Source organism: Carettochelys insculpta, chromosome 7 (genome assembly GCF_033958435.1).
Source record: "Carettochelys insculpta isolate YL-2023 chromosome 7, ASM3395843v1, whole genome shotgun sequence".
NCBI classification, from domain to species: Eukaryota; Metazoa; Chordata; order Testudines; family Carettochelyidae; genus Carettochelys; species Carettochelys insculpta.
The window spans coordinates 55,939,497-55,964,720 of NC_134143.1; the positions used below are offsets into that span (position 1 = coordinate 55,939,497).

General features: G+C 42.1%; 1 protein-coding gene across 1 annotated transcript in view; it reads right to left on the reverse strand.

Moving 5' to 3' along the window:
* The window catches only part of HTRA1 (HtrA serine peptidase 1), a 54,901-nt gene that overhangs the window by 10,203 nt on the left and 19,474 nt on the right, over positions 1-25,224 (reverse strand). Inside the window, exons 2-3 of the mRNA XM_074999741.1 lie at positions 18,278-18,377; positions 17,732-17,936 (exon numbers count right to left, since the gene is read on the reverse strand). Of these exons, the coding sequence (XP_074855842.1) occupies positions 17,732-17,936; positions 18,278-18,377 (305 nt within the window). The remainder of the gene's footprint in view (positions 1-17,731; positions 17,937-18,277; positions 18,378-25,224) is intronic.

Sequence of the window (25,224 nt, forward strand, 5' to 3'; positions counted from 1 at the left end):
GGGAACACTGGTATCAAACTATAAAAAGGGAAATGAAGGCAACCTAAGCAATTACAGACCAATCAGCTTAACTTCTGCACCTGGAAAGGTAATGGAACAAATAATTATGGAATCCATTTGCAAAAACATCTAGAAGATAAGTAACAGCATGAATTTGTCAAAAAATAAATTGTGTCAAGCCTAACTCCTAGCTTTCTTTGACAGAATAGCAATACTTGTGGATACAGGAGAAGTGGTAAATATGGTATAGCTACACTTTAGTAAGGCTTCTGATATGGTCTTGCCTGGCCATCTTACAAAAAAACTAGGGAAATACAACGAAGATGGAGCTACTATAAAGTTGGATATATAACTAGTTGGAAAACCATTTCCAGAAGGAAGTTATCAATAGTTCACAGTCACACTAGAAAGGCAAGGAGATCCTGCAGGGATCAGTTCTGGGTCTGATTCTGTTAAGCATCTTCATTCATGAGTTAGCTCATGTCAGACAGTTTACATGCAAAGTTAGCAGACAATACAAAGCTGTGAGGTGTTGCAAGTGCTTTGGAAGATAGAATAAACATTCAAAATTATCTGGACAAACTGGAGAAACGGCCTGAAATAAACAAGAAAATTTAACAGACAAAAGTATCTACTTAGGAAGCAACAGTCAGTTGCACACATACAGAATGGGAAATGACTACACTCATCCCTCCTTAAATAAGTACAAGTACTCGCTTAAACGAGGGACACATATACTTCCCCTAGTCACTCAATGAGTGAACTCCCCCTGCTAATATGAGCCTCACCCCCTCCCAGCGGCTCCAACCCCCCGTAGTCTGACCCCGCCCTGCCAGCTCTGCAGACACTAAACCGCTGAAACCTATATCCCCCACTGGCCCCACGCACCCAAACTGCCAAAACTTAACCCCCCCCAGCACCTAAACTGCCACAACTTATACCCCTCATTGCCCCCCCCACAGCTGACCCACCAAAACAAACCCCCCCGGTGGCCCCCACACACCCGAACTGCTGAAACTTAAACCCCTTCCCCCCCATTGGCCCCACACACCCGAACAGCTGCAACATGAACCCAGCGCTGGCCTTGTACACCCAAACCACCGAAACTTAAACCCCCCACCAACCCCCGTGCACCTAAACCACTTCAGCCTAACCCCACTGGCCCCACAGACCCAACCTGCAGCAGCCTAACCCCCTACCCCCACAGACCCAACCCGCCACCATGTTTTAACCCTCCCTCCCACTCATGTCCCCAAACTGCCCCCAGCCTTTAATCCCCCACAACCCCAAGTTCACTTACCTTTCAAAAGCAGCACCACCTGCTGCCACTCTGAGCACTTGGAACCAATCAGAGACTTTTACAGGTATTTTAGTAGGAATTTACTGTCCCTCTTACGAGTTTTCACCTATAAGCAAAAAGTTAGGAACTAATTGTGCTCGTATAGTGAGGGATGAGTGTACTTAGGAAGGAATACATGGAAAGAGATCTGGAGATCATAATGAACCACGCATTAAGTACAAGGCAACAGTGCAACATGTTTGCAAAAAAAGCAATCATTCTGGGAAGACACAAGAAGTAGTTCTTCCGCTTTACTCTGTGCCGATTAGGTCTCGACTGGAGTATCCATGACCAGTTCTGAGCACCACATTTTAGTAAAGATGGGGATAAAGTGGAAAAAGTCTAAACAGCAGCAAAAATGACTAAAGGATTCAAAGCATGACCCATAAGGGACAATGGAAAGAACTGGCTTGTTCAGTCTGGAAAAAGAGATGACGGGGGAACATGATAGCAATTGAAGTACTTAAAAAGTTGTTATAAGGAGGAGGGAGAAAAATTTCTCTTAACCTCAGGGGATAGGACAAGAAGCAATGGAATTAAATTCAACCAAGCACAGTGTAAGTTGGACACTGGATTAAACTGCCTAGAGAGGTCATGGAATCTTGATCACTGGAGATTTTTAAGAACAGGTTAGACAAGGGTAAAAATTTTCAACGAGAGGCCACTCCACAAATTTTGGTACTGGTCACAGGCCAGTTCTGGGCCCCCAAAAGGGGCAGGGCTTTGGGCAGAAGGGTTAGGGCTACAGAGAGAGGCAGTGTGTGTAAGTATGCAAGAGAAACTGTGTGTGTGTGAGATAGACTTTGACAGACTGAGTGTGTGATACAGTATATACGTGCAAGTGACTATGTGTGAGTGGCACAGACTGGGTATGTTTCACAATGACAGAACGTGTGCCGGCTGCTGCTGGGTACGTTTCTGAGAGGAGCCACTCTTTGTCTGTTCAAGGGAAATCAGTCCTGCTCTGTTGTCTCCCCGCTCTGCTCTCTTCTCGAGTGAATCACTCACCATCCATGTTTCAGACTAGAATAACTCCGCCGTCTCTCTTCCTCTCCTCAATCCCTGGCCTCCAGAGACGTGGTACAGGGGCAGGAGAACACCCTGACTTCAGCACTACCCTTTCCCCTCTACCCCCTCTTCCTATGCATAGCTAGCAGGAGAAGCCCAGGAGCAGCTCAGCTGCAGACCCAAAAAGGTTGAGAGATGGAGCAGCTGCTGGCTGTAAATATGACCTTTCTGCTAATCAGTTGCATGGGCTGGATCCAGGCCCTGGGGCTTATTCAGTTTAGCCCTGAGTTCGACAAACACCTGGCAGGAATGTCTAAATAAACAATAGTTCTGCCAGACTAGATGCTTTGACTGAACAAACTCCAGGCCCAAGCAGCATCCATGGTAAACCATCAGCAGCAAATTGCCAGGAGTGGTAATAGAAATACACCCGATCCTGTAGGTGGAGACAATGGCTCTTTCATCTCAACTTACATATATGGCAGTTGGGCTGTGGAGCATTAAAGCAGTGAAAGCATGCACGTTGCTTTTCCACCGTATTCAACAGAAATCAGAGTGAGTTCCTCCCAAACTACCATCTGGGGAGAGAGTAAATTCGTTGGCTCTCCTATGGAGGGAACACGGATGGGCCCCTTAGCCACCCTCACATTTATTTATAAAAAAGGAAATATATAATAGGACCATTGTTATTACAACCTCTTGCCTCCATCCAACAAGAGTCATATCTACATGACTGTTGTTACTGCAAGTCTCAGGAAGCAGTATCAAGAGACCCCTGTATTAGAGCTTATTTTGAAATGGTCACTTAAATTCCTTATTCTTTATTCAATAGCATCCACCAGCTGAGTTATACTGGTAATAAAAAATACTTTTACGCAAACTGAGGGTAAGAAAGGGCTAGGTTGAGTAATTCATTGTTCTTAAACTTTTTGAGACCATGGAACACTAAATATTTTTTGTGGCACAGTTATGAAAAATTTCCTTAAAAACAAAAACCAACAAAACAGCAGCATATACAGCCGAAACAACAAAAGGTGACCATATTTCCCTATGCAAAATATGGGACACCTGATAAAATTGCTTGGAGTTAAGCGAATTTAATGACAATTCCTCAGAACTATGCAGTACCAACATTTAATATAACATTACGTTGACTGAGATCATCACTGCTAGTTGCTACTTCACTGCAGAACACCTGCTCTTGTTCATGAACACCAGTGTTCTGCAGAACACAGTTTAAGAAACATTGGAGTAAGTAATTATCTAATTTTATTGCTCACCATAATTTTACTACCTGTTAGGTTCTTGGAGGAGGTTTAACATTTTGTAAGCTTGGCCCTGATCCTGTGAACACTTACATGTGAACTTAATTAATCTATCATTTGACGGTCCCATTGGATTACTTACTGTAGGGTTGCAAACTATGCAGTTCATCTCCCAGCCCATTTATTTTAAGATAGCTGTAAGTTGTCCTGGCACATGAAGACTCTCGTTATGTTAGCTGCACCCCTAATGCCTCCCAAACTTGAGTGGCTGTAGCTCGGGCAGAGGATGATCCGTGAGGTAGTAGTGTCTGCACAGAGAAGACCTCTGACTACAGAATGTTTGGGATCCACCAGCAGGGTTGGTTTGTGAGTAGAAAGTGGACAGAGGGAAGTTGGGGCTGGCAGCACCCAGTCACTCTTGTACACTACTAGCTATGGAAGTCAGACCTAGGTAGGAGTGGGGCGGATCCAGCCAATACTTGGTGAAATCAGGGCCCAGGAAAGCTCCAAGAGCAAGAATCCATGACGGCTGATGCTTTCTCCAGGGAGATGAGGAGATAGTGCCCAGAACGGGGAACAGGCAGTACACAGGAGGCAGTCATGTGTCGTGGATTTTTATATCTCAAAAGGTGGCAGCCCTAGGTGGAGTCTGGGGGGCAGGCAAGCAGAGGGCTGCCCCCTTTTTTTCTACTTAAGAGGACAGACATCTCCTTTTCGTACCTCTGAGGCAGGAGCTGTAACTCAAGCACATGAAGCTAATTCCATATGTAAAAATGCAGAGGTTAAAAGGCCCAGATTTCTGAAATCTAGTTCAAATGACTGATTTTGTTACAAGAGTGTGATGTAAGAATTATACTGCTGATTGGTAGGATGAGAAAAAGGGAAATCAGATGGCCATACTCCAAGTATAAATAAATAGAAGTCTCACATACCCAGACCTGAAAGGAGTAACCTGCTTGCTAGGCATAAATTTAAAATAGCTTTCCTCGTCCATTTTAAGATTCACTTCCTAGTTGTCCAGAAGCAGTGATTAAATACAGAAGCAAATTTTCTAAACAGATCATTGGTTCTGGAGATTTTATTCAGGAAACCCATTCTGAAGCATTTTAAAAGACCCCAATTTTCAGGGCTTAGCACTTTTTGGCTATGTCTACACTTGCCCCCTTCGAAGTGCTGGCATGCCGTGCAGCCGTCCAAGTGCCTGCGCCACTTCCAAGTGCCTTTATTCCTCAACGTTTTGGGGAGTAAAGGCACTTTGAAGTAGCAAGAGCACTTCAAAGTGCCTGTGCTACAGACATGCTTGCACTTTGAAGTTTGACTCTTCCAAGTTGCCGCGGTGGAGGATTTGCTTAATGAAGTGCCACTTATGCATCACAGCACTTTATTAGTGACCTCCCACCACCTTGATTACCATGCAAGTGTAGACACAGCCTTTGAAAAGCAGCCTGCTTCAAGGCATTTTTGCAGTGAGTACTTAAAACATGAGGCACCCAAAAATCACTAGTCATTTTCTGACATTTGGTTTTCATCAATAATTTCATCATTATTTCATAGTTTTGGGACAAGAAAAAAAATCCCTAGTATAAGACAACAGAATATACAAATACGTCAAGAATATTTTGCTTGGAATTTTTCAGCTAGGGTTTTATTTCATAAAGTATAGTTGGGAAAACTAATTATTTGTAACAAGAAAACAAAAACAGTTCCATTACTACAGCGATCAGGTCCATATATGCGACAATGAAAACAGCAGTCACAACTTTCACAGTTAAAGTGATTCATGCTATCCTTTTATCCAACTGCATTTCAGTCCTACCAACACAAGTTCTACTGAGAGGAGCATATTGTTTTAATAACACAGAGCGCCAAACCCATGGCACAGAATAAGATACCTCATGGAAACTTCATCTTCTGCAGTTACAAGACAGTAAGAAAATAATTAACTGTCTGCTGACTAAACAAAATCATCTGGGTGTGCAATGTAACAGGCAACCCAACACAGGAGGCTTTGCTTTCTAATTGTGTTTTGAGGAAAATACTGTTACTAAGTTAAAAATACAGATAATTAAACAAGCACCATGTGTGGGCCAAGTAACAGCCATTAATACAGATTAATCTGGTAATCTTAAAGAATGTCCTCATAATTTTGACTGTCCACACTGAAAAGCATGAACGATGAGTAATATCAAATGTGCTAAGCAGCCCCAAAGGGTTAGTGTCTCAATTATAAGATTATCACAGTCCTATCTCTTCTTTTTGCTGTTGCCCATGAAGTGCCCCTGCCAGCCACACTCCCTTAAATGCCTTATGACCTTTACAGAAAAGTTTGAGATACTGTTGCTCCAGTAGCAACACACCTCCTTCTCTGCCTAGTTCCTCTTTTATAGGAACATGTATTTGTGTAATGTTTGTATTTCAACCTACTTCAGATTTAACCAATTAGAGGATGAACTTTTAGTTGTATGCTGTAATGTAATTTTAGACCTAGGGGATATTTAAAAATAGATAAATGAAGGAAACTGACCCCAAAAAAGCAGATTAGACAAAACTTTCTTCAGTTAATAATGAAAAATAAGATTTATCTGTTGAGATTTGTGAGAATTATAAAATGCTCCAGTGTAAAAACTTTTGTAGCTAGAGTTAATTTGGCATCAAAATGACATCCAGAAAATCACTGACTAATCCAATTATTTTTAATTGTGCTGAGTTTTCAAGCCTGGGCCTATATTGGTTAAACTACAAATCACAGTCTAACCCTGTATGGATTGGCTGTGGATCATCTGTTTGATTCAACGTGCCTTCTGGAAAGAGTTAGGCTAACCCTTCATTTGCTTACAACAAAAAAAAAATTGCTTCCTTCTGCACACATTATGAAACAATTATGAAAAGCTATACAGGATGTTTCTAGAAAAGACTGTTGCATATTTTAAGAGAAAACATTTCAAGCTAATGGCCCAAGCTAAAAAATTTATTATTACTCAAAAATTATTCAAATTGTATCCACTTATGTAATTTGTATCCTTAATGAGGTTATGTGGATGTAGGGGATCATTCACACAGAGCTCATTACAAGATGAGGATCCAAGACTGCAAAGGATCCCAGGTAAAGTTCTCCAAATGACTTAAGTGGCTTATTAGCCCAAGAATTTCAGATCACTAAAATTCAATGTTACTCCCAAGTTTTAATTTCTCAGGCTACGTCTACAGTGAGAGAAATTCAAATTTAAGGCAGTTGGGCTCGATATTACCACATGACTGTCTTCATTCTAAATACCATTAGCTTGATTTAGGGAGCACTAATATCAATATCACCATATCGCTGAACCTGAAGTTCGAATAAAAGCCAGTGTGGAAGTGCCAAGTGTTAAAACCCAATTTATTAGCCTCCAGGTGTGTCTCATATATAACCCACAATGCCCCTCAGTTCTCCACTCTGGCCACTGCTCTTGGGCGTGCAAGAATTAGGTAGCAGGAAGACCATGAATTTCACATCAGGACCAGGAAGCCTGTGGCTGTGGGGTCATATTTGTATTTGAGAGCCTGAGAAATGTCTCTCTTTCTTTCTTTGCTATTAGCGCTGTGAGCACATCTACCCATTAAAACAGCCCCAGCATGGAGTTCGTGTTCTGTTTCTACACTTGGTATTTTCTTCTGCACTGTGTGGCACCAGCCACTGCCTCACCGCACCCCATGGCAGCAAAGCTGTTGTGGGGGTTGTGCTTGCATAAGAGACTGAGAAACTTCGCAGCAGTTTACATCTGTGCGCAAATCCCACCATCCTCCCCCACAGGTGCCATGCAGTTGGGGTCCTTCCCACGCTCAGCAGCATCACAGGGGTAGCTCCTGTACCAATAAAAGGACATGTCTGCCATTTGGTGCTGACCATGCTGCACCATGTCCTGGATTGAACGTGGTGAAGTCTCCAAGGGCAGGAAAGATTTTTCGAGGGCCTGTTGCCACTGGGGGGAAGTCTTGCCCAGCAGCTAATATACTTGGGGGCTCGTTGCAGCCATGGGGAAGTTTCCCCCAGTAGCTAAAGATATTCAGGGGCTTGCACCATGGTAGGCACAGGAAGTGCCATTCATAGAATATCATAGAATGCTAGGACTGGAAGGGACCTTGAGAGATCATCGAGTCCAGCCCCCTGCCCTCATGACAGGGCCAAGTCCTGTCTAGATCATAACACCAAAAGTTGAGAGGGCAGACATTCATTGTAATATATTTCTAGATTATGGAAGATCAAGAAATACGCGTGACAGAGCAATAGCTCAGTATGGGCTTGATCCAAAGGCTATTGAAGTCAATGCATTAGCTCTACAATTACCACAGTTAGCCAAGTAAGGCTTGCGGCGACCAAAGAAACCAGAACTGATTTAATGAGCCATTCACATTTGCAGGGTAGTTAGACATATGTTTGTAGATAATGGACTATCAAGAAAAAAAACAGGACAGAGCAATACCCCAGAATGCTAAGGGGCTCAGGGAACTGAGGGATAGACTCCCACAATACACTGCTGCAACAGTCAATGTTTGGTGACTTGTGTGTAGCGGCAGTAAGCCAAAATTGTAGGGAACCTGTGGGAAGGTAAGGCTGCTCAAATTTGAATTAATAAAACCCAGCATTAAAAAAAAATTGATTTTAATAAAGTCAAATTCATCTCAGTGTAGATGTAGCCTCAGTTTAGTGTCAGGCACACCAACAGCACTGTACAAATGTTAAAGAATTTTAAAGATATGGCTAAAGGTGTCTGCACAGGTAAACATATGCATTGTAGTCATTTGATTTTGCAAGCTAGCTATGTGTATGTTGTTATCTATAAGCACCCAGGGACTTAAAAATAATCTTTAAAAAATAGCAGTCACAGTATTTCACTTCCTAAAAATAAACATGAAATTTAACCAAGGTGATAATTAGTAAGCAGAGCTAGGGGAAAATGTGATTAAAATTGTTAGACCTTAGTTAGAAATTCATGATCTTTACAGCATTCCCAGTCCAGACAAAAGTAAAGCAAAATTCCTTTAATCCAGCCTCTGATGGCCAGACATCCCCTGAAATACATGTACCTTGAAATTTATGTAAGTTGGAGGGCTTGGGTGATGGTTTGGGGTCGTGAGAGGGGGACAGGTGAGTTAAGCCTGGGGTGGATTAGGGCTGCAGGGGGGCCAGGGTGGTAAAGAAGCCTCAGGAGCCCAGCGGTGGTGAAGAAGCTGGGGACTCTCAGGAGTTGAGAGTTGCAGCTGGGTGCGGGGGTGATGAGCTATGACTGGGGTCTCGAACTAGGGCATGGGGGTTATGGTGACATCCAATAGTCCAGAAATTTTGGAAATCCAGCACCTGTCCAGTCCCAGACTTGCCAGATTAAAGGAATTTTACTGTATCTAGTTCCAGCCTGCAAGAAGAATCTTATCAAATATGTTAATACAGTATACAAAACTATAAAAGTTGCCCAGCAAACAAGAATTTCTCATGATGGCTAGACTATGAAGATAACAATGAATAATTCAAGTTTAAATACTTGTGTCCAGGGGCTTCATGAAACAGTTAATTAACAAATTGATTCATTTTTCTTTTTACACAAACACCAGCTCATCATAGATCACCTTGCTGGAACAAAAATAGTCTATTGGATACAATCATTTCAAATTAACTACAGATATATCATGTTGATTAATTAAAATGCTGAGCCAACTCATCTGCCCTGCAGCATAATGTAGTTAATAAAGCACATGGCTGAAAACCAAACACCAGTTCTAATCCCTGCTCTGCACTGACTCACTGTGTGCCATTGGGCAAATCTGCTTTAAAAACAGCAATATAAACATGAAAGGATACAGTCAGAAAACCAACATAAGACTAACCATGCAAGCCCAGAATTCACCTTACATCTTGCCATAGGATAAATTAGCAGTTACATCATCATCTTAGCACTTTCCTTTCCAATGCTTTGCACATTTAGAGGCTGAAGGTTCAGCTCTACAAACTCATTACGCACAAAACTCCCACCGAGTACAATGTGAGCTCCACACTAGTTACAGGACTGAGTATATATCCCACTACTTTCACTTACCAGTGACTCCTTTCACCCTCTACTGAAATGCCACCTGCTCCAGTGGAACTGAGCAGCTGTTCAACTGCGCACAGTAACACTACATAATAGTAACTTTATGACAAGGCTGACAAACAGACACACCCTGAACTTGTGTAAACTGGCAATGGAGGTATGTCAACTGAAGTCAGTGTAATTTTGTCAAATTAAACCAGCTAAGAATCCCACTCTGAAACTCAGGGAAGGAAATCTGAACAGCTAGACTGAAATAACCATAGTCAAAATTTGGTAGTACACTGGGGTTAAAAACGTAAGAGATAAGAGTTCAACCAGAAATACAAAAGAATATTTCAGTTAGAACCTTAACCATGAGACAAGTGAATGCATCCATTTGGGGAAAAAGTGTGTTGACTTCCCTCTTTTGTGTTCTATAAGCTACTAAATTCATGGAAGGAATGTGATGCATCTGTACACAGTGGTTTTGGAGCTCCATAATTCAGTGAAAATGGGACATTTTGATTTATTCCAATTCATACTGATACATGACAAAGTCCCTTAATTTGTTTTTAAGTGGAAAAATAGACTGTGCTTGTATATTTGCAATTCACTTGTCACTTCAACTTTTGCAAAATATGTAACTCTGATAGTCTTGGGAACTACCATTCTGTTACAGATATGGAATTCAACTAAGCATACAGAGTAAATAACACCAAAATATGAAGGCCTTACCATATTAAGACAAGAAATGTCCTTAACAATCTATGAATTCCTTGACACAATGCCAAAGAAAATAAAAAACTTCCAATCTTGGATAGTTTCACAACTTGGAGGTTTTTTTTTTTAAAATATGTAAAAATACTACTTCAAGCAAAATATCATGAGCTTACACTAAGGACAAAAATAATATTTCACGTCACTGGTATTTGTCATCTAACAAAACACCAACACTAGCTCCAAAATGTAATAGAATCAAAGGTGAAATAGGAGTGTAACTGCATTCAGTATACTGATCTTCTATGATAGTTGAACTGCAGGATCAACATGCAAAGAAATTATCTCAACAAGACTCAATCAGAAAATAGAAAAACAAAGCGGGGAAAAATAGTAACACAGGAAGGAACAAGAAAACAAAATAGGTGGGCAGGGAAATCACTCTGATTTGGAGACATTTGTTTCATTTTAAAGAAAGGTGTTACAAGAACTGTGACACATACAGTCCATTGGATTTTATTATTGATCTCTTATAAGAGATGGATAATATACTCTGTTTATTTTAACCTGTAAGTGGAAGCATTTCGCTTTGATATTTTAGCAGAGTGGTTCTTTGAAAGAAAGCATCCTATGCTACATTTTTCTATTTTCACAAAATTCTTTCAATTGCATTCACTGTATTTTTAAAAATCCCTAATTTTGTCTGATGCAGGGATATGATCAAAACATTTTCCCCTTTTTTAGTTTACGTTACAGTCTCTAATAAAAAAAATATACAAAGACAAATTTTATTTATTTCTTGCCATTGGCTCATGAGAAACAAGAACCAGCTTCAACTCTTATTAAACTGAATGGGAACTGTACATGCTCAATGTATGTCAGGGTCAGGGACTTGATGGCAATGGAACTGACAAAAGACAGATCCACCCTAATGAACATACATCAGAATTTTCAAACAAATCCTGCAGGAAAATGGTCTTCCTCTGTTGGATAAAGCCTAGCATGGGGTGGGTATCATTACAATAAATCACCAGCACAGCCACCTGAAAGCACTTCATGTGTTGCCACGGTCTTCCACATCTTTCATTTATGTCTGTCATTTAGGATCTCCTGGAACTACCATGAGGATTTCCTAGCGATGGATTCCTGCAAGGAAGCTTTAGTTTACTCTGTGATACATGACAGATTACTACAGGCTGAACCTCTCTATTCCAGCAATCTTTGGTACAGCAACATCTGTGGTCCAGCATGACTTTAGTTAGCTGGATGTCTACTTATGGGTGTGGCCAAGTTTTCTGTGGTCCATAAAGTTTGTTCATAGCCTCCAGTCCTGGCTCTCAGCATTCTGTGCTACTATTTAGCTGTAATTTACCCCTAGATGTCTTCTAAGAGTCCAGTAACCAGTGTAATGCTGCTAGACAATACTGACCTCTTGTCGTTCAGCAATTTCTCTTGTTAAGCACCACTCAGGTTCCAAGGGTGCTCAGCTAGAGAGGTTCAACCCAAATAAGGATTTATTCCACATACGTTGTTAAAAGCCACTTACATCTGAAGCTCAACTAGTTTGTTTTCAGAGATGCTATTAAAATATTCACGCATAAACAGCAAAAAGTTGCTTTCCTGCTTCCTCCAATTTGTGTGCATGGGGAAGGCCAAATGCCCTGACCACAGGAAGAACCAGTGGTGCTCCAAGGATAGTGAAATCAGATTGAAAAGTAAAGAGAAAAGAGAAACTTTAAAATGCCATGAGTAGCTTCTAAGGAAGTTAATGGAGAGAAAATAGATTTGAGACCTTTACTGTAACCTACCATTTCCTGCTGCTGATGCAGTATTGTTCCATAGTTTGGGGGCCAAAACTTGCCAGTGAAGCAAAGTTCAAATGACTGGGATGAAGCTCAGAAAGACTAATACTAAATCCATGTGGTGGCATCATAGCTCAAATTACAGGGCATGACACGAGTGGTCCAATGTTGTGCTTCCGTGTGGGGGGAGGGAAGGAAGGGAGTTGGCTCTCGGATTGCACACCCACAGCCTGCCCACATTGCTCCCTTCTGAGTACTTTGAGAAGCCTGGCTCCGAGTTCACTTTTATGGCCTGGCCTCTCCCAGGGCTCGCCTCCGTTCTGACACTGGGCAGCAAAAGTGCTCTTCCCTTCCACTGGTTTTGGCATTCACCCACCCTGTTCACGGAGCACAGAGTTAATCCCACATTCACAAAAGTTCTGCCCAGTTTGGTTTTGCTGGAAAGACAATCTAACCAATCCTGTCATTAAGAAACACTTCTGGTTATACAGACTTACTTTTCCTATGCTCTGCTAGTCCTGGTTACTACCCCTCAGACCACCCAAAAAGCTTCTCCTTCTTTGGCACTTGCGACTTCCAAATACTTGAAGGCAGCTATATCCAACTTCAAACCATAAATATGTCTAAATGCTCCACTTAATTCAGCTGTCTAGCACCTACATCGTTATGTTGCTGTGGTAAGAATGCCCTAGCTTCTGTCTCTCCAATGCCACAGAAAATACTCTGCTGCTTCTCCAGTCCTATTTCTGCCTGTGCAGGCTCAGAAGCGCAGCCCTGCTGCTTTATCTCCACCACCTCCTCCTGCTTTTATCATTTCACAAGGTCACCTCCCAGTAAGCCATCTGTTACCACTTTAGACCTTTTTCCAGCATTACTGCTTTCCAGATCTCTCTCCTCTATTGAGGATCATGTGTTTGGAATTATTTTCCCGAATATTATATATTGTTTGTGGCTTTTATGGGGTTGACTCTGATTTAATTTCCTCACTCTAACATTTTAGGAATTTAACTGTATTTGACCATAGACATCCTTACTAATGCAAGATTCCTTTTGCTAGAACAAAACATAATGGCCAGGAAAAAAAAAAGTTTTGTTTCTCATTGATTTCGAGTGCTTTTTTAGGAGAAAAAAAAAAAAGTCAGTCAATGGAAATCAGTTCCATTCCACTGATGCCCACAGCTTAATATCCTATTTAATTTCCTATTCCACTCAAAAAAAGCCACATCAATTCAAGCTATCGGTTTTCAGCCAGCAGTGCACAGTTAAAAGCAAAACAGCATGCACACTGCTTCAAGAATTTAACTATTCTAATACTAAACTAGACTCTCAGTTCGGGTCTGTTTCTGCCATTGATGCTTCTGCATGCCTAACACGCTAGGGCAGAATTCATTCTTCACCTTTGCTGTTGAGCCAAATGATCTAGCTGAAGGAAGGAATACTCTATTCCTGCTTCAGAAATAAAATTGTTGGATGGGTGTTTTCATGTCACATCAGGATTTTAAAGCCTTTTTATAGCAGAATCTTTAATCGATTAAGTCAGTTAAAATCAGAATAATTAGACTAAGTCAATTTGAGGCTTTAAAAATTGCTTTTATGGATCAAAAGATTGACATTTATATGCAGAAGGATACATAAACACTAGAATTGTGTTCATAAATTAAAGTGTTCAATGACTATTCAGATCGAATTGAAAATGCTGACTGCATCTGTGATCTTTTTGTTCCATAAATATTTAAGCTTCTTAGCATGAACACTCATGAAGAATAAGTTTGTAGCTTGATATTCAAATAGAAATGTACTATTATTTGAACTAAAAATAGCTGCACCTAAAGGTTTCAGTGGGAATTGGCGTGCCACTTCTACCATATGGTAGGCTGTTCCTGCCCTAGGCAGCTTATAAATCAGAATATATAAGTAGATTGCAAACTGTCAACGTTACAACCTGTGCTGTAATAGAGTGTGTACTGTGCTGTAATGGAGTGGGCCATTCTATTAAGAACCTGAGAATGTGTGTCCTGGAACACAAAGAATTTAACAGATTAGAGTGAAGAGATTTGTGAGTTAGCATACGTATTCAAATTTGACACATCAAACACATGGTATGAACAGAGACATCAATTACCTCACGCACTACAAGGACTACTTCCCTTCCTCTGATGCTCTTAATTATCTCAGACAGGACAATTAACATCCTCCTACCTCTCATCCTCTTCCTTCAATCCTATTTGATTTGTCAGTCTGTATTGGAAATGCAATTGATCTGATGAAGTGGGTCTGTCCCACAAAAGCTCATCACCAAATAAATCATTTTGTTAGTCTTTAAAGTGCTACATTTCTGCTGCTTTTTTGTGCTGTACTGGTTAGCTGCACATGTAATCTAACCATGTTACTTAGCCAAATATAAAATTCAAAATGCAAGATGGACTAATCAATTACATAAGTCACATGATATTGTTTCTGTTTCCTGAATGAATGGTGTACCATACCATGAGTTTGGAATGTCAAATTGCAAAATTACCAGCTGATCAACAATTATTTGCTGCAGAGGGAAAAAAAAAAAAAAGACAGAAATGAAATGGAACAAACTTTTTGTACACTCTGTGTAAACATTTATTTTTAAAAATGAAACTGATGAAATAATTTACTTGCTGTGATTGTAACCAAGGTGCATTAAGACACGGATATGCTCTGTGAGGATATCTAAACAAATCAATTTCCAGCTGTTTATAACTAGAATTGTTGTGATTTATGTTTCAGGAGAAAACTACATGAGGCATATATTTTCTTTCTCTTTCCAGAAACAACACACAGACCCCAGTGAAACCCAGGCATTTAGCTAGTAAATAGGCTCATCTGCCATTTCCTCATTTATCTACTCCATGGGACCGTAAATCCAAGTTCTTATGTAGCAGCAGTACAAGCAGTGAGATGGTCTCACTCTCCGTGTTTCCAGCTGCTTCTATGGCCTCCAGATTCTTTCTGCCCAAGTGAACCCTAGGGGAGCTGTAGAACAGCTGAAAAAGGAGGACAGCATCCAGCTAGTTCTCTATGGACCACTATCAAATGTTTCTGCCTATCCCAAACAGTTCTCCACAGCAAGTCCTTACAACATTCAATGTGTGTGGCTTTGCAGAGCTGAGCAGTTTTCTTTTCTAAAGTACTATAATCTCACTACCTAAATCTGCATGCGCTAATGAAATCTAGGACTTAGGCCACATCTACATTCCCCGGAAGATTGACACAAAGAAGGTCAATCTTCTGGGATTCAATTTCTCACATCAGGTAAGGACGTGCAAAATCGACCTAACAGGGTCAGCAGTCAAACGACAGGGAGAAGTAAGGAGGTCAACGGGAGAAACTCTCCCCTCAACCTTCCTCAGTAAGGACAGTCAGGTAAGTCAATTTGAGGTAAGTTCTGATATAGAAGACTCAGTCTTCTCTGCCTCGTACCCTACCTCTACTCTCCATTATTTTCTCTTTCTTCCTCCACAATATACCGACTTTTGACTACCTCATCATCTTCTCCCCACCATCTCTCTTCCTTTCTTTATTCCTGCTCCACCACCTTTCCCACCATTTTATACCATATCTCTTGCCTTTGCATTACAATTCCATTCTCTCATACATCCTATGTATATCCTTGTTATCCTGCTATCTTCTCCTCTCCTCCCACTCCATTTGACTTTATAGTGTCTATTCTCACCCACATGGTATCTCATTGCCCCATCACTATTTTCAAACAACAGGTCTCCATTTGCTTATCTTAAACCCATGAACCTACAGATAAGAATTTAGGACTTCTCAGAGTAAGTTGATAGATATGCAGACGAATGTGATGCAAAACTGTACCTGCAAGGAAGGAGTGAAACAAATGTCTATTTGTATTACACAGCCTTTTCTCCCCATGAGAGTCAGAAAGACACAGGAAAGACTGTTTGGGATGCAGTAAAGATTTTGCAGGCCGCTTAGGGTAATCATGTAAGGTTACGGTATTTGAACTTCCAAAAAAGAGCACACCCCTAAGAAGGAGTGTATCCATATCAGTATCTACCAACTCAATTTGTATAAATGTATTATGGTATACAGACTACGCTAATATGCGAGTTGGTAGGTACTGATATAGATACACTCCCACTCAGGGGTGTCCTAGTTTTTGAGAGTAACCCTAAGGCTGCTGCTGGTAAGAGCAAAAGGGGCCTTTAAATGACAGGTGGCAAAAGCACATTGTAGTATTTCACAGGATCAATTAGACAAGAGCTCAGAGTTGAATGATGTTTGATTTTGTAATGAACTCTAAACTGAAATCCTCTGACCTTGATGAGATAGCTCTACTCTATCTAAAAACACTGGAGGAATGACGCACTTTTGAGTCGTGTTGTAGAAGATACCTACTTGCCTGCTACATTGATTTTTTAATACCAGCCAGATGTACCAGGCATTGCCCAGCTTTTTAACTGAAGTAATTTTATTTTTTAAAAGAAATGAAAAATGTACATGCTTTTTTAAAAATGATGGTATCTTTCAAAAATTAAGGCTTGAGTGAGGATGCAGGGGCGAGGTTGGGAAAAGGGCTGGTGGGGCTCAAGGCAATAGGTGGGGTTGCAGAAGCTAGTGGGTCTCAGGACAGGAGCCTAGGAGGGTAGTGACCTTCCCAGAGGTACCAGAGGCAGTGATGGAGCTAAGCAGCAGCTCCTCCCAGGGGGCCAGGGCAGCACTCCCTATCCAGCCGCTCCTCCTGAGGGGGCTGGGGCTATGCTTGCTATCCATCAGCTCCTCCTCCTCCTCCACCATCCATCCAGCTTGTCAGGCAGGGACTGGAACTCTGTGGGATGGTCCCAGCCTCCAGCTGCCCCCACCGGCTTGCAGCCTGTGGTGGGGCAGCACTCTGGAAGCAGCCTCCAAGCCTGCTGCTTCTCTCCCCCTGGCCTGAAGCTTCTCTAAGGGGTCTTTGCTTGGGGTTGTGGCCACCCCTTCCTGCAGCCTTTGGGAAGCAGGGCAGCACTCTGCGGGCTGACCCCAGCCTCTAGCTGCTGTCCCCTAACCATGCACTGGTCATGCATGGTGCTTTGGGGACTGTCCCAGGCTCCAGCAGCCCCCTCCATCCTGCAGCCTGTTTACTGTGGCGCTCCAGTATAACTATTGCCCATTTTAACATTTGATGTTAATGTAGCATGTTCCGTCTTAGGTTGTCAACCTATTTTATGAACACTAATTGACAATTTCTACAAGAGGTAGGTACTGCTATTTCCCTGTACCAGCCATAAGACAGAACTTCCTTTCTTGGCTCTAATGATAACACTTTTCTTCCTGGGGAGATCCACTGATGCTTCAGATACCCTTGCTTTTATAAGGCGCAGATTTTCTTTTTAAACAGAAAAATGTAGCTACCAATATTCATTGTGACTTATCTTTTAAAAATACATTCACCTTGTCAGATCACACAGATATTTTATGGTCAAGACCATTAAGTTATATTTTCTGTGAACATTAAAATTACAATTGCTTTTAGAAATAATATAGTTTAGCAAGAGAAAAGAAATTCACAATGACTTGACCCACCTGAGAGTCTATTTTAATGAGTGCAATATCTGCTTTCTCATCAACATCTTTAATTTTGGCTTCATATGTTGCACCATTCTTCAGCTCCACTTTTACCCGATGTTTATTGGTAACTACATGGGCATTTGTCACTATTAGTCCATCTTCTGAGACAATGAAGCCTGAACCACTAGCAACAGGAACCTCCCTTTTTGTAAAAGGAAGCCTAGAAGATACAGAAAATAAACATGAATTCCAAAGAAATCATTTGTGATTCCTATTTTCTTAGACTACCAATAAAGTATTTGGAACTTTTAAAAACTATTTTAGAAAATGTAGTATTATTTATTAAGTATCTCTTAACATTTTATTGGACATGCAATAGTCTAGCAAACTTGAAGGTTGTGTCAAAATTTTTGAAAAGTGAAACATTTACATAAGTGTGACAAATATTTATCATATTGAATAAATATTATCTTAAAACAGTTTCAGCATGCTAACTGTTTCTGGCACACTTAATCATCTGAAACTATAGAAATATAAATCCAAACTGAGTATCCTGTTTACTTGCGAAACAATTCAATATGAACCACAGCAGGGGCGATCTTCTCCACCACATCTGCAATAAAGTTGTATTTGTGCCGTAGGCTGTTTGGATCTTCCTGGCCTGAAAATGGACACAGAAAACACAAGTTACTCTTCACTTGACAGGAGAAGAATTGTTGCAAAACACTTCCATTAAAAAACACTAAGGTAGACATTAAAGAGGACCTAAAGATCCTTGTAGTTTAGAGCGTGACCCTTTCCCTAAGCCATTCCTCCAACTTCTGGAGAAAGTTTTACTGGCAACATAGCCAATTCATAGAGCAAAGAGGTCCATGGAAAATTCTGAATGGATACAGAACTTCTATATCCAACTGCACTTGTACTAGAGGGGGAGAGAGCTATTACACAGAGTGCTAGGCTGGGAAGATCTGTATCCATTCCAGCCCTCTTCTCTAAGCCACCCATTCCCTGCCCCTCCTCACCCCTCAACCCTCACACCAGACTTAATTTTCCTTAATTGTTGAAAAATACTCGTTTGGCACCAGTTGAGTCCCAAAGGTGCCGGACTAGAGAGGGTCAGCCTGTAAATGATTTCCAAGGCAATAGAGGAAAACACTGAAGTGGAGGGAACCCGAGAAACAGTCAGTTCACAAGGAACTCAAGTTCAGGTCATTTACTGTCTTAAAATTAAGAATACAGGAAATCTCCCAGAAGCATGGCAAGTTTTAGGTGATGTCTTATATCACAACCAGGGTTTGACAGCAGCTCAGAGGGAAATATGGGTGCTAGCTTAATCTAACTAACATGGCTAAAATGGGAGTGAAGTTGCAGCAGCATGGATTCTGGCACAGACTAGCAACATGACGGGGCAAAGCAGCTAAGATTCCAGGCAGGCTAGTACAGACAAGACACTGGCAGCTCGTCTACCCAGCATCCCTCATTCTTAACTTCTCATGTGTTTCTCCCCTTCTCCACAGCACACCACCATAATATTGGAAGCCTCTGAAGTGCTTCATAAAGCCGTTTGTTCACAAGACAGGAGCAAACAGCAGAAATTACGTCCTTGAACTAGAGTAGCAATTCTCAGTTGGAACATAAGAATCTGTATTACAAAGGAACGACTGGCTGGGATATCGGAGTTATCGCCACCTCATCTCTTCCTCAAAGCGCAACGAGCTCCTGTACCTCCCTTTAGGCCCTGGTTTCCCAAACTGGGGGGTATGAGCCAACCCATCCACCCCATCATTCCCCCCAACCAAAGAAAGAGTTGACCTTTGCTTCTGGCTCTCAGCCCCTGCCATTTTATGTGGGTGACCTGGTGCTGCTGCCATAAAAAGCAGGCAGACAGTGAAGACCCACATGGAGCTAGCTGCCTCCTGCAAAAGTGAGCAAGTGTAGGTTTGGGGGTGGGGAGGAAGAGAAGAAAGGGATTAGATGGGGGCTGGGGATGCCTGGCTCAGAGGATTGGGTAAGAGCTGGGTGATGCCTGGCTTTGTGGGAGGGCAGGGGCTCGGGCAGGCAGCTCGCAGCTGGCAGGGCTTGTGGGGCTCAAGCAGCGAGTCACCTTGCGGGACTCAGACATTTAGAACTCCCCCGCTGTTACTAATGGTTATGCCTCAAACAGAAAGTAGCATTACTGTATTGCTTTCAATCTTTTTCATAACAACATATGCATACGTGGTTAGGATATTAAAAAAATCAAACCTGATGAGTCAATTTCACTTCACTTTGAATCAACAATTGCAAGGAACTTTAGAGCTCTGATTGCCACAGTCTAAAATCTGGCCTACTGCACAGTCTCCCATCAAATAACACACAACTGAATGGCTGAAATCAAATTCATATTGTATCTGAAAACATTAGGTAATTAAGAACTGAGTCATGGCATGCTGACCTAAATAACACAGACTCCTCCTTTTCCCTTCTTATATATTAGAAATTTTTGTGTTGTATAACAGTTTTGCAACAGGAATTTAAATAAATGGAATAAAAGACATCTGTTTTTTAAAACAGGTAAACAAAAAATCAGAGTGCTATCCAGTGAAAAAAAGTCCCCGTTAAGAATCTTCTCCGTGCCCAGTTAGAAAAGCCCTGAAAATAGTGAGAGTAATAAGAGACAATTGAGCTAGTCCTGCTTATATGGGTATAAAAATATAACATAGTTGAGCAATAAAAGGGACACATTCTCCCCTTTACACATTAATTTAATATCTATTAGTTCTAATTGTCTTTTGGCAAATATATCACATATTTGCAAGAGTTACTATATGATCCAAAAATTTTTTACCATGTCTATTTTTTATAATCCTACCTCAAAGTTGGCTTTTTACTTGTATTGCTACTTGCACAGCTCTTCGATATGCGTATGTAAACATTACTGTTTCCTGCAACAGTGGCAGTGATCACTAAGTAATTTTTGTTCTTTTATCTTTTGTATCGAACAGGCTAAACCAAGAGGAAAACAATCACTAAAAGACATCCACATAGCAGGCTAATCCCCACAGAACTTTATATGAACAATAGTTGCTCCTGTTTGAATAGTTAAGGTAATTAATGAAATACTCAAAGCTGGATGAAAAAAAAAGTCACTGAGATGGGAACACACACACACGATTTTGAGCAATTGTTTCATTGTTGTCTGATTTTTCCCCATCAACCTCTGGTGACTGCAAGGACTTTGAAGGACAAAAGTGGGAGCAATGAATGATTTACTGGGTTCTACAAGTTTTTTCAGAACACAAATATTGCTTGATTTCAAATAATGAAAGACACTCCCACTAACTGCAGCATTTTAAAACACTATTTTACCATCCCATGACTGCCCAGCCAAAAACAAACTTCCTGGCTTAACATTTTGACTAAAGATAACAGTTCTGAATTTGGAGGAAGAGATATTGTATCAGTATCTTACCTAGCTGGTTATTCTCACCACTTTCCACCTACTAATACAGAAACATCACACCGATGCACTTACACAGGTAATGGTGCTCATAGTGCCAAATGTGGCAGTAACAGTGATTTTAATTAAAAATATTTAAACAATAAATCAGGGAGGGCCAAATACTGCCCACAAGCCCAGCATGATCCTCTGGGCACCAATGTTCTGCAGCCTAGTGGGACCCTGAGCCATGCCCCTGCACACCACTCATTCAATCCAGCCAGCTGCTGGAGCCAGCTTGTCCGTCTCTGCATGGTACATGCCTCACAAAGGGGAGGGTGGCCATGTTCCCTGTAAGCTGAGCACTTAGGTGGCTGCCCCTGAGAGATTCAGGTGCATCCCAGCTGATTAGCAGAGCGCCCACAGCCACACTCAGCAACCCGCTCGTGTTTCTAGTGGTGGTGCACATAATAAAATGCACCTACGACGGACGGAAAAAGCTAGAGGGGGACACTGGAGGATGGCCCCGTGTTCTGTGCTCGCCCCCAGTACAACCCTCGCAACTCCCTTCGGTTTGAAACCAGCTAATGGGAGCTGTCTAGACTGGGCACACGAGCCCAGACAGCTCCTGGAACCCTCCCCCCATGGTGCATTATGCAGAGATGCACACGGCCCCAGCAGCCGGACACTCTGAGCAGCATGTAGAGCGTGGCAGACATGCAGCCTCCCTGAGGGTCCCACTGGGCTGCTAGCCAGGAACTGCCTCTAGCATACACACACCTCCAAGCTACAGCCTGTACATGGCACCTCACCCCCTTCTGTATCCCAACTCGCTGCGCCCAGCTTACAACCTAAACCCTCTGCCCCCCTGGTCACAAACCCTCCTCCTGCCCACGTCACAACCCAAATCCTCCGCACCCCTCCCATGCCTCTGTCCCTGGTCACAACTCCCTCCCAGACCCTGCTGCCAGGTCAGAATCCACTTCCGCACAATCTCCCTTCCCAGAACCTGCACGCGAATCTTCAGCCCCAGGTCACAGCCATGTATGCTGAGTGCTTGGGGGGCTACCCAGGAGAGATTCAAGTGCTGCCCAGCTGAAGAGTAGAGCACCCACAGTGTACATCATGTGTTTCTATTGATGCACATATGCAAATGCCTTGGTGCACATAAAATTTATTCCACCCATGGATGGAAAGAATTACAAGGGAACACTGGTCACAACCCCACTTTACCCATATTCCCTCCCAGAACCCTCATCCTCTCATGCATCTCAATCTTCTACCCCAAGCTCCTTTCTCCACCCAACCACCATTCCAGACTCCACTTTTCCTGCATAGAAAAGTGCAGCTCCAGACCATTGGTGTGCCTGCCCATCAAAAAATTATTACCCTTAGGGTCTTAGTACTTTTAAACTCCTTTTTGTTTCATACTGATGTGCATAAGCAGACACCTTCGCCTTGCACCTTAGGGATCCCACCCTTAGTTAAGGCTTGCAATTAGCTTCCTTTCGATTTCAGGGATCTCTACCCACTTTAAAACTTCAATTTCTAGCCCACGTTTTGGTAGGAGCACCACCAGCTCCATATTTATAACCTTTGCACTTTCTTTGTCTCATTTCTTTGTCCTACCCTTCCACAGTTTCTTTCCCCTCTCACTAGTTGTTTCTTTGATGATGTCTTACACTGACATATGAGCCTGAACAAAACTTTGGCTTTGAACACCTTTGAACTTGGAGAAGTTTGGCTCTTTGCAGATTGGCCACACTTCTCCTTATAACACACTGTATTTACTGGATTTTGTAATTCTTGTATCGAACTATTATACAATATCTCATGCCCATGAGAATGGCTCGGAGTGATTTATTAACACAGTTACAATGATGACCATAAAGTTAGCGATGACTCATTGGCAGTTGAGGACTGATTGACTAAAACACTAATAGATTACAACATGAATTATTTCCTGAGGCAGCTAATTTTCAAAGAACAATTGCAACTCATAGCTGCCTGCACTTGAGCATAAGGAAAATCTGCCAGCTGTCAGCACTGGGGCTGTTTTCAGCCTACCACCCATTAGAAAGCAATGCATCCCCACCTGTTTAACCGCAGTAGTATACTTGTGGCTCTCAACTGGTCCCGACTACTGTAACCTTTCAGGAGTCTGACTTGTCCTGCACGCTTCACTTAAAAAGCAGCAAAAATTACTTGCTTACCAAAAAACCCAAAAACTCAGACGCTTAACAACAATGAATTACTGAAAAATTGTTGACCCTCTCATTTCTACCACGTTATCAAATAAATCAATTGGAATATAAATATTGTAGTTACTACTCTATATACCACACACTGAAATGCATAAACAAAATCACTGTGTGAAATTTTAATTTGTTCAGACTTTACTGATGCTTTTTATATAGCCTGTTGTAAAACTAGGCAAATATCTAGATGTATTCCTGTAGCCGCTGGAAAAGCTCTGTGTACTGCCAGGCTATACCTATGCCTATCTCATAGAATTGGAAGGGACCTCAAGAGGCAATCGGAGCTCAGTCCCCTGCACTCACAGCAGGGCCTATCCCCGTACCTCATAGGTTTAAAAAAAAAAAAAAAAAAAAACCAACCAACCTGTCCCAGAACCTTAAAAGGCCCTCTCAAGGATTGAGCTCACAACTCTGGATTTACAAGCTCAATGCTCTGTGTGCTGAGCTGACCCTCACCTCCATCCATAACCCTGGTTGAGAACACCTGCCATATACTATCCCATGAGATAGTAAAGTACAGGTTTTACCTCCCTAATCCAGACTTTCCCTAGTCCTGCAACACCCCAGTCCAGTATCTTCAATGACCCAGTGGGCAGTCCAGGGCTGGAGAAAGCCCTGTGAAAGAGTGGTAATCTGGGGCCAGGAGAACCATAAAACTAATTTTAACAGAGCCCAGAGGGACAGGGGTTAAAACAGGGAATGGAGTCCTGGGGGCTGGTAGCTAATTCCCAGCACCCTGAGGGGCAGCAGCTAGCCTTAGCTAGCCTTGGCACTCCATGCATCAGCATCAAAGCCCAGCAAGTGGAGCTGAGGGGACCCCAGCACCCCTGGGGAAGGAAGGGTCTTGTGCATCAGGGCCCAGTAACCAGGACTGGAGGGGCCATCAACAACCTCTCCAGGTCTGTCAAATCCCCTAGTTGAAAAAACAGTCAGGTCACAAGAAAGACAGACCAGGGTAGTTCAAATGTATTTGAAATCAGTGATCCAATTAACTTTCTATCAGCAACCTACTTTTATCAAAGATGATCCAAAGATTGTATCTGGATCCACATGTATGTGAAGTTTAACAGGGTTCAGGATAAGTGTTTTTAGCAGTGCCAATATTCTGTAATATGTTTTTTGTTTTTATAAGATTTTGACCCAAACCGGATGAGCACTTTGGAGATCGTTCACTCTGGTGAGATTTCCATTAGCTTGCGTGTCAGAAACCTCATGTCATAAGCTGCTCTTGTGAGCTTCCCATTACCTTGGGCTGAAACTCACGAGTGCAAATGGCATCATGAAATTTCAGCAGCATCCTAACTGGAAATTAGATTTCTTCCTCTGTCCAGGTCTGAATCCAACCTGGTACCAGAACTGCAGGAGATAGGTTCCATCCAATTCCCTGTGGGCAGGTGACAAGTTGATGTCTGAGACCCCTATTACTGATCGTACCTGGGAGTCACACACAGCACAAGCAATGTATGCTGAGACATCATATTACCATCCCACTTTCCCTCCCACCTTTTAATTATTTTCCCACAGTACATTAAGTGTGTGAGAAGTCTGGAGCTGTGACTGTCACTTAAAATGTGTTTATACATAACTCCACAAATCTTGCCAGGGAGGGAGGTCGTTAGGGACTACTGCAATAGAATAGGAGCAGCTAACATCCATACCCTGCCTTCAAAAACCTGAAGGATTTAGACCAGTGGTCACCAACCTGTAGACCAGGACCTTTTGGTCAATCTTGGCACCTCTGACAGGTGATCCTCATTAGTTTGGCAGGGAGGCTATCAAGTGCCAGCACTTCAGCTGCCCCTTTCCCTGCTGCTTTACTTCTCCTGCCCTTG